The sequence below is a fragment of the Prosopis cineraria genome, unplaced genomic scaffold (genome assembly GCF_029017545.1).
Source record: "Prosopis cineraria cultivar Desert tree isolate PC_DT_omini unplaced genomic scaffold, ASM2901754v1 PC10, whole genome shotgun sequence".
Taxonomy (NCBI): domain Eukaryota; kingdom Viridiplantae; phylum Streptophyta; class Magnoliopsida; order Fabales; family Fabaceae; genus Prosopis; species Prosopis cineraria.
This window is the reverse complement of record NW_026555341.1, coordinates 5,872,959-5,882,402: the sequence shown is the minus strand read 5'-3', so window position 1 is coordinate 5,882,402 and position 9,444 is coordinate 5,872,959. Positions and strand designations below refer to the sequence as shown.

Below are 9,444 nucleotides of genomic sequence, written 5' to 3'. Positions count from 1 at the left end.
CACTTACTTGAAACACCACACTGTGGCCAGTGTGATTAAAATTGATATCAATAATTGTGGTTCCATTTAAGAATTTAATAGGTGGGGAAATAGTATGAATGAAGCAAGTTGGAGAAGAAATTGAAAGGCATTTAGGCATGCCACAGGAGAGGCTTGTGATTGGTGTGTATTTGAGTGAAGGAATAGGAATTTTTCCATTTTTGTGTTGAAGTTGACATGGTTAATAATTTCAGGCGAAAAGGAAGAAAAACTTGCAATATATGAAATGTAAATTCCAAACAGTTTGGGAAATGCAGATCCAGTTTTAACCCTTTGGTACGATCTCACTCAAAGTCATGACATTCTTGTGCGCTTCTACCCTTCGCCCACCAACGCACATTCTCTATAAATATCCCCTCTTCTCTGCACCTTTTCTTCTTCCCATCTCTATGTTCTTCTCTTTTATTCTCCTCTCCCTCCTTCTCTCCTTCCTTCTTTCCCTTCTCAATCTGCTCCTTCTGCTCTTCACTTACCCTCTTTCCTGTTTATCTCTGCCCAGCACACAATGTCTGCTTGCACCAATGAGGATCCCCGTATTCTCGGCATCAAAACTAAGATTCGTGTCGTCCCCAATTTCCCCAAACCTGGTTTGTTTTGTTTCTCACCCTTTTCTTTCCCTGTTTTTTTAATGTTACTCGTGTTAGATTGTGCATCAGTTTCAACGCACAAAGGATATGACCACACGAGCTTCAATATGCCTGCTCTGTTTCTTTGTTGATGGTCATTTTATTTTCCCATGTCTGTTTTTTTTTTCCCATCAATTTCCTTCCGGAAAAGAAACTGCCCTCCGCTTGCAATCTACTTGAGGCTTTCAATTGTCTCTGTTTTGGCATTTAAATTTCTGAACTTTGTGCTGGAGAAGAGGTTCTTGTCATTTTTTCCTAATTTGCTCACTAATGGCGGCAATGGCAGGGATCATGTTCCAAGACATCACTACTCTGTTGCTAGACCCCAAAGCGTTTAAGGACACAATTGACTTGTTCGTTGAACGATACAAAGGCAAAAACATTTCTGTTGTTGCAGGTAAACTCAAAACAAAAAAAAAAAAAGGTGTCCTTTTGGGATGAAAATGTTGAGACCTGCATGAACGAGTTGATGTAAAGCTTTTATTAGTGGGGTTTTTCACTATGGTCAGCCAGAAGGTGGGCGGGTCCATGGTGATGGGAAAGTTGGCCAGAATATGCAGAAACACTGTGTACTGCATGAGTTTCCGGTTGTCTTTTTGAATGGTTCAGAAGGACACGACGGAAGGGAAATGAGGAGTGAATGTGGGTGCGTTTTGGGGAGTGATTTTCAAGTTGACTTGAGTTATTGTTAGTGGGTTGTACCATTGATTGCGTTCTCTAGTTGTCTTGAGCGGCCCTCCTTTCATTTGCTCTTCTCTGCTCTTGGGGGAGCATGTGCTTCGGACCCAATTTGCATGAATGACGATTGGTGATCATTGCCAACTTGTGTCATCCGGACCCACATGCCGCCACTGTCAACTGGGCTTTTTTTTTTTATTTGCTTCCCCATATTTGGGGCCCCTCCCAACTTTCACTGTTTGCTGACTTCAACCTCCGCTTATATTCTCTTTTTGTCGTTCCTTGCTTCCTCCTCCTCCTAGAGTTCGTTTGGATCACTCGATAACTAAACAATTAGGATTGTAACAATGTTCTTTGTGTTGATGGTTCTTTTCATTTGCAGTCCCTAAATTTCCTTATAATTTTGCTCGTGGAATATGTGCTTGAAATTTTGTTGGTGCGAACCTGTAGGCTGGCGCTGGCCCTTCCCTAATCTCATGAGTGAGGCATATCTTTCGATGTTAGTGCTTTGAATGTAGTGTTACAGCACTCTGCTGATGAAGCAAATACGAGAGGGCCCCATTTTACCTTGTCTTTTTCATTGTCGGCCAATCCAATATATAGCCTGTGCCTGTCTACCTTGTGTACAATACTATAATTTCAGCCAGAGCCTTCGGTGCAAAATAATTGCAGCCAGGGCGTTCATTTCCGTTTCACCGTTACTATATGTTCTATTCATACAACGAGTCAGATCACTATTTTGTCCTCTTACATTCGCCTTAGCATCTACCTTCAGGCACTTGTGAGAACTTTTATCGGAACTTTTTTTGGAAATATTTTATTCGATAAGGTTTCAGGTCTCTGCTCGTTGGATTGGTAAACAATCGTTAAAAAAAAAAAAAGAATCTCAAATTTTTATTTTGACAGAGGTCTGATTACATTTAAAAAAACCTCAATTTCGTCATCAAACATTGGCGCACAAGGTGTTTGCTGTCATTCAGCCAAAAAGATTTTGTTACGAGTTACCGTAGGGACTTACGGGGCTCACTGGCGTTAAATCGTCTTAGATGTAAAATCTCCTAATGGGTAATTCCGTTTCAACAGTTAACAGTTTGTAACTTGAGTTAGTTGTGCTAGTTAGTTTGTTACGTCTGCTCGTGTATTTCTCATTCACAGACCTTCCTCGGTATAGATACCATGCCTTTGATTAATGAGAGTGTTCATTTTGCCTCCGTATTATCTGTTTGTATTAAATCGTGTGGTTCTGTCGCGGGGTCTTGAATAATTTGTTTACGCTTCTTACGATCTCTATTCCATGATTAACGTTATGTTAAAAATGCATATAATCCATCATGTCGCGTCATTTGGATCTGAACTCAGAGCGCTGCTTCTTGCTTCTTGTCTGCTCCAATAGTTTGGTGCCTTGGCCATTACTGATTTCAGTTTTGATCTGCACCCTTGGTTTCCCTGATTTTCATTTCTACTTCATGGATAGTCTCGCATCATGGGGCATGCAGTTTGATGTTTCTCTTTGTGTCTTGCTTTGGTTCCATGATTTTTTCTTTTTCCCTTTTTGTTACATGTCCCATGCAATTTGAGTCACATCTTTGTCATGACAACTTGGTACTGAATGGAGCTTGTTCCCTATCTGATGTCACTTAAATGAATTGTTCCCTTTTACTCCATGCCTATAATATTTTTTGCCCTCTTCAATGCTTTCGTATGATGGTATGGGTATTATCCCTTTGAATTATAACTTTACTGCAACATTTATACTTATAAAGCTTTAACTATTTAATTTTTGTTGATCTTCCATTAAAAGTAAAATTAGCGGCCATCTGCTATATTTCATACAGCATACATTGGCTTTCGAATATTTAAAAGTTGATTTGTGCTATTCATTTTCTTACAAAATCTTCCTTAAACGACATCAGTAGCTTTTCTCAGAACAGATAACAAGCTGACTTTAAGTGCTTAAAAATCAATTTTTACTGTTTACTCTGGGCCAACCACTTTCTGTGGTAGTTGTGATTACAGAATGTTACAGTTAAACTATCATTCAGAGAGTAAAGTGGAATTTTCTCCTCGATGAAAAGAATCCTCTCTAGCGCAAGTACAAGAAAAATGATGGTAGCTGTTTGATTTCATGTGCTCTTTCCATTTATGTTTATTCTATTCAATAGTAATAAAAAATAGCAGCATGTGTGTGTATTTTTCTCTCTGGTCTCGTTTGTAAATCACCTGATCTGCAGTGATGAACGCATAATTTGTCTATAACCCTGGGTATGGGTTCTGAGGAGCGAGTTCCTCCTATTGTTTACAGGAGTTGAAGCTCGGGGTTTTATATTTGGCCCTCCCATTGCACTGGCAATAGGAGCCAAGTTTGTACCTTTGAGGAAACCGAAGAAGTTGCCAGGTAAGTCTTCACCTCTTCGCTTAATCCATTTCTTGTTTTCCCAAATAGCTCTTAAATGCTCTATTCCTTTAATGCTGCTGTAATTTTCTTAATAACATTGCTAAATTTTGTTAAACTAGTTGAAATTGATCAAGGATTGTTCAATGGAACGTGTTGAAATCTGTTACACCACAATTTGAACCATAAGCTACTGACATGAGAAAAATTCTTTGTGGGTGTGCATTCTTCATTTACTTCTTGCAGTTGTCAATTAAATTATGTATTGCCGATGACTTTTCTTTTACAGTTACACTGGAGATAACACCATAATTTGAACCATAACCTACATCTTACAGTTACACTGGAGATAACACCATAATTTGAACCATAACCTACATGAAATGAGAAAAGTCTTTGTGGATCTGCATTCTTCTGTTACTTCTTGCTGTTATGGATTAGACTGTGTATCCTGCATGCTGGTGACTTGTGTTTTTCAGTTGCATAGTAGATATACGCCTTGAGGAATAGGGAGTAGGGAAGGCTTGACCAGTATTTTTCAATTACTATGGGGTCTTGTATTTCCCTATATTTCCTTTGGAGCTCTTTATTGTGAAATTTTTGATGCAATATGCCCTGCTGTTACTTGGGTTTTCATGTTGGCACTAACCATAGAGAAATTACTTTTCATTTTTTTTCTTTAAAGGGTGCCGTGTTCAAGCAGGTAGCAATTGGCAGATGTTACCAGAGCTCTATTTAGAAAAAAGTTCACTTGGAACATCTTACAGACTGAGGCTGGTTTCATTTAGAACATTAGTTTGTTGGTTGTTGTATGTGATTTTTATTTATAGCGAAGAAAACTTACATATATATATATATATTTTAAAGAAGGAAGTAAAGAACTGCTTCAGTAAAGCTTAAAATAGTAATACTTTAAATGTGATTCAGTAAGTTACCAAGTCAAGAATATTTGAAAATCCTTTCAAGAGTCGGTGGTGTTTCTTAGTTCTACCTTTATTTGGGCTGGACATTGAGGTGTTGATTGAGATAGTTATCATATCATACCCTTTGTTCCTTTTATGATTTTAGGCCTGACAGAACTGAGAGTCTGTATTGACAAAAGTTTGGTCCAATGGCAGGGAAAGTTATTTCTCAGGACTACATATTGGAATATGGAAGGGACTGCCTTGAGATGCATGTTGGAGCTGTTGAGCCTGGTGAGCGTGCTTTAGTAGTTGATGATTTGATTGCTACTGGTGGAACGCTCAGTGCAGCAATGGACTTACTAGGTAAGTGACTTTGACAGTTGTAGTATCATTCAGAAATGGTGATCTGATCTCAGAACAGGCTATTCTCCTACATGATGGTGCTCCAATTAGATAGGACTCTAACCAAATAGCTTGCACGGGGGCCTCAGCTCTCCTACGCAGCCTTTGTGTGCTTGTTTTCCGAAACTTGAAGATGGGCTGCTATTTGGCTGCTAATTTTTATTCGTCTCATCTTATTTATAAATTAATTTAAACTTATTTTATTAAAATTAAGAAAAACTTTAAAATTCATTTAACTCTATTCATAAATTTAATAATATTTTAACTTTATCCATGTTAAATATAAATAATTTAATAACTTATTTTATCTTTCCAAATTTAATGGAGAGTAAATGAGAAAATTTTTTATAAAAATTTAATGAAGTAATTTATAGATAGAACAAAAAAAAAAAAATCTTCTCTCTTTGTAGAGGGAGTACATTGATCTTGTGGGCCAGTTATCATGAATGAGCATAAATGAATTGGGGTGACTTGTGTCTTTATATCTATTGTGTGTTGAAACTCAATTGATTAATTATATATAGAATTATAATTTTGAAAAGACAAGAAATGGCACTCTTGTATTGGATATGCATCCAAGTGTCTATATAGCAGGTCTAATTCCTCAAAATAGTTTGTTTCTATGGATTAGGGTCTCAAATGTTATTTTATGTCAACAAGCCACTATGTTTTTTCCTGTTTGTTTTTTCACGGCTGCTAATGCCTAGGTATATAATTGTTGTTCTTTGTTGGGTTCAGAACGTGTTGGAGCAGAAGTAGTTGAATGTGCATGTGTAATTGAATTACCAGAATTGAAGGTATGTACACTCTGGTTTTCCCGGACTCTGTCGTAGAAACCAGATGTCGTCCATGTCCATCTGCTTTTGGTATTTCACAGTGGGAGTATTCTACGGTGACAGGAATAACTGCTGTTTATGTTTATGATGGCTCTGCTTGAAGCCAAGAAGCCTCTTGTGTTAATTATGTTTCTGAATGTGACAGGGTCGTGAACGGCTGAACGGGAAGCCCTTACACGTGTTGGTTGAGTATTACTAGTCATTTAAAGATACAAGCAAAGGTGGCTAAAGCATGATAAAACTGAAGGGATACACATTAAAGGGAATGTAATGTTACTTTATAATGCTACTGCTGCTTCTCATTCGGAATCCAATCTATATGCAGCTCCCTTCCCCTGAATATGTATATTTTTGTTTCCCTCGTTTTTTCTTTCAACGATTATTGAGTTTGAAAGGGGTGGTCAAAGAGACCCAGATGGTGCTTTGTCTGAGTAGCACAAGCAGTTTTTGGGACGCCAGCAGGGGCAAAAGCTTTGTGGTACAACTGAATACTTTTGAAATTAATGAACTTGTAGAACCCATCCTTTCCCAGTAGCAGTAGTGGTGGTGACTCTTTATGTGGTGTGATGCACTTTGGAAAAAGGAGACAGAGAATAAAGAAACGTAACCAGGGATAATGAAGTCCGCTTTGATTCTTCATTTGCGCGTAATTTTGTTTTTCTTGCCACGCAAGTCTAGTTCAGCACCCTACTTGCGTAACTTGCGCTATACTACCTTTCTCATTTTCGCAATTCTGCGGCTCTTCAAGTTCACGGTGGGACCCTCTCTCACTCACTATTTTATATCACGTCTCTCCTTTCTTTTCAGCCGAATCTTTCGAACCGTAGCTTTTCTCCACTCTGTTGTATAATTTCTTCATGAAAATAAGAGAGAATCAAGGAAAAGTTAAACATGTTTGAAATGAACATGTATAAGAAGAAACAAAACAGCAAATATTGCCTTCAGATTTAGGGAAAACAAGGGTTACTGGTTTACTGCCATTCATGCTATTCTTGCGTCGGACGATCATTGTCTTGCCATTGTAACAGGACAAATACATTGGATTCTGACCTGCGTTGTCGAGCTTTGGGACTGGACACAAATTTGATTGCATCTAAAATTCACCTTATTTCGGCTCGTTTAAAAAAACAATTTGAGGTATAATAATTTTAATCAGCATGCATCAACCCGATTTCCTCATACTTACACAAACACGTAGTAACTAAACAGGAAGGCACTGGGAGAACTGGTGTGGATAAATGCAGGCCGAAGGTTCAAGACCTCAACTTCCATACATTCCCCGTAAAAAAATAAAAATAAAAAAGGATGGTAAAAATCATTTCCTTTTCATTTTTTACAATTTATATATGATGAGAAAACATGGTAATACGGCACGCGAATCAAACACGAACAACTCGCCTTCGTCCCCACTCACCGAGTCCACCGCCACTCGACCATCCAACAAAGAGTCCATGAACCCTATTTGCTTGGAGACCCGGCCCGCAATGACCCGGCACACCATCATGGCTCTTCTACCCCGCCCCCCGCCGCCGCTTTCATGGGCTTCTCCGCTGCTGGAGAACGTCCGAATCGCGGAACCTTTCCCACCTGGCAACGACCATGCACAACCTCCTCCTCCCCCGCTGGCATCGTAGGGGCCACCTCCCGACGTGGGACCTAAACATTGAAACCTCATCACCTCATTCCCATCCGCCACGCACCGTGCATTCTCCTCCCAATTACTCCCCTCGGTCAGAGCGCCCGAACCGGCGCGACGCTTCACCGTGTCGCGATATTCTTCAAACCGGGACACCGTTCTGCAGGCGTTGACAACCTTGAAAATCATCTCGATTTGACCCATAAACGCTTTGGGACCCCAGCTAGTATGGAAGATAATCTCCACAACGTTGCGCGATGGATGTCCCTCGGGAAGCTCCGTCAGGGACGGAAGGAATGGCTCGGGTGCACGGGTTGGCCGGGTGGAAGAGACACTGCGGGTTATGGTTGTAGGGTTGGAAGGGCTTTCTGGTTTTGTGGTTCGAGGATATTTTGAACTGGGGTGCTTCTCAAGGGGTGGCTTGGGTTTTTTGGGCTTAGGCTTGGCGCTGTCGACCACGTCTTTAATGTTTTGGACGCTTTTTCTGCAACTCGCACTGGGTATAAGAATTTTTGGGGTAGGATGATAAACGTCTTCGAACGCTCTTGACTTGCACTGCAACGATTTAACCCACCCGCTCGCCATTGAGATAACTCAGTCTCCTCAAAACTCCTGCCTATACTCTACTATGAAGCTAGATTCCGCTCTCTCTCTCTCTCTCTCGTTTAGACTTTTTGTAGCTGTTGGTATCGTTTGGTCGGAGCTCCCAGGCTGCACTGCAGAAGAAAGGCGAGGAGAGAAGAAAGGGCGCGGAAGAGAGGTGGCGCAATTTATCAGATAATAAATGGATTTTAACCCGTATGCAGATTGAAAGTACGGATTTGCCCTCGGGGAGATTTCGGAATTACCCACGTGGATTCAATTTGGTCTTCATGGGAGGGAGACACGGTCCGAGACGAGGGTAACAAATTCCATTGATTTTTTTTTTTAAAGAAATAATAACATCATGTGAAGGTGGGAGGAGTTTATATAGCGTGTAGTGCGTCACACGGGATTTCATGGACTACCGCGATTTATTTTTTGATCCCGCCTTGCCTGATACTCCGTCTGGTCCTATTTTATAGGACGGGAAGAGAATTTTATTACATTTTTATTATGAAATTTTTTATTTGACCTTCATTAAATATTGAAAAAAAATACATTGTTAAAAATTTATATATTTAATAAAAATAAAGTTAAAAAATTATTAAATTTTTAAACAGAGTTAAAAAGTTTTAAAATTTTTTTTAGTTATATAGGATTTGAATAGTAATAATTCGCATCTGACGCGACTTTCGTAACTTTCTCATTATCATTGACATTGAAATATTAATGCCCATTTTACTTCAACTAGCAGTTTTATGTTTGGGAATATTTCAATTAACAGTTTAAAGTAGCACCGTAGTAGTATTTTAAATGTGGTATGTTCTTACCAACCGCATGCTGCGTCTTTAATTATTTGCTTTGCTTTGGCGTTATGAACTGGGAAGTCAATGGGTTTTTGCTTTGCTTGAATAAACTGAATTGCTTGTCTCTTTCCAAGGGTGAGTGACCCTGACGACAACATTTTCTGATTCGTTTTGACAGTTTGATTACGTAATTTTAACTTCTGATCCACTGGCATTTTCACATTTCCATTTTTTTTCCCCTTTCGTCAGTTATCAAATTTTCTATAAAACTGATTTCATGGAACGGAACGCAACTCGTAAAAAATGTAGTGTGATGTGAAGTCCTCAAGACTCAAGAAATAGACATAGGACAAGGAGAAGAGCTAAAATTGGATATATAGTGACAGGATATCGATTAGCAATTCCAGAGAGTTTTATTGAATATCTTAGTTGAAAGAGAGAGAAAGAGGAAATGGGTGGGTTTAATATAGCTGGGTAAATAAAGTGAAGTCGTTTTCTAATAAAAGCAATGGCCTGCCAAGGCTGATGACCCAGCTGGAGCT

The 9,444-nt window shown here is 39.3% G+C and overlaps 2 protein-coding genes across 3 annotated transcripts; one reads left to right on the top strand and one right to left on the bottom strand.

Annotated features, from left to right (window-relative positions):
• Positions 1-396: 396 nt before the first annotated feature.
• LOC129322230 (adenine phosphoribosyltransferase 3-like) lies at positions 397-6,517 on the top strand. Of its 2 annotated transcripts, XM_054968392.1 has the most exons (6): positions 408-626; positions 952-1,062; positions 3,646-3,738; positions 4,854-5,003; positions 5,781-5,839; positions 6,024-6,517. In XM_054968392.1, the coding sequence occupies exons 1-6, from the start codon at positions 545-547 to the stop codon at positions 6,075-6,077; spliced, it is 549 nt and encodes a 182-aa protein (XP_054824367.1). In that variant the 5' UTR covers positions 408-544; the 3' UTR covers positions 6,078-6,517. The 2 variants fall into 2 exon arrangements, with proteins under 2 accessions (XP_054824368.1, XP_054824367.1); XM_054968393.1 differs by lacking the exon at positions 5,781-5,839 and having other exon boundaries at positions 397-626.
• A 215-nt stretch (positions 6,518-6,732) lies between these two features.
• LOC129322229 (uncharacterized) lies at positions 6,733-8,282 on the bottom strand. Its single transcript, XM_054968391.1, has one exon. The coding sequence runs from the start codon at positions 8,097-8,099 to the stop codon at positions 7,212-7,214; it is 888 nt and encodes a 295-aa protein (XP_054824366.1). The 5' UTR covers positions 8,100-8,282; the 3' UTR covers positions 6,733-7,211.
• Positions 8,283-9,444: the final 1,162 nt, after the last annotated feature.

Excerpts from the sequence above, each read along its gene's own strand:
- LOC129322229 (XM_054968391.1), bottom strand. The coding sequence starts at position 8,099 with ATGGCGAGCGGGTGGGTTAAATCGTTGCAGTGCAAGTCAAGAGCGTTC.
- LOC129322230 (XM_054968392.1), top strand. The coding sequence starts at position 545 with ATGTCTGCTTGCACCAATGAGGATCCCCGTATTCTCGGCATCAAAACT. Across the intron at positions 627-951 it reads CCCCAATTTCCCCAAACCTG|GGATCATGTTCCAAGACATC; the intron begins GTTTGTTTTGTT and ends CGGCAATGGCAG. Across the intron at positions 5,004-5,780 it reads TGCAGCAATGGACTTACTAG|AACGTGTTGGAGCAGAAGTA; the intron begins GTAAGTGACTTT and ends TGTTGGGTTCAG.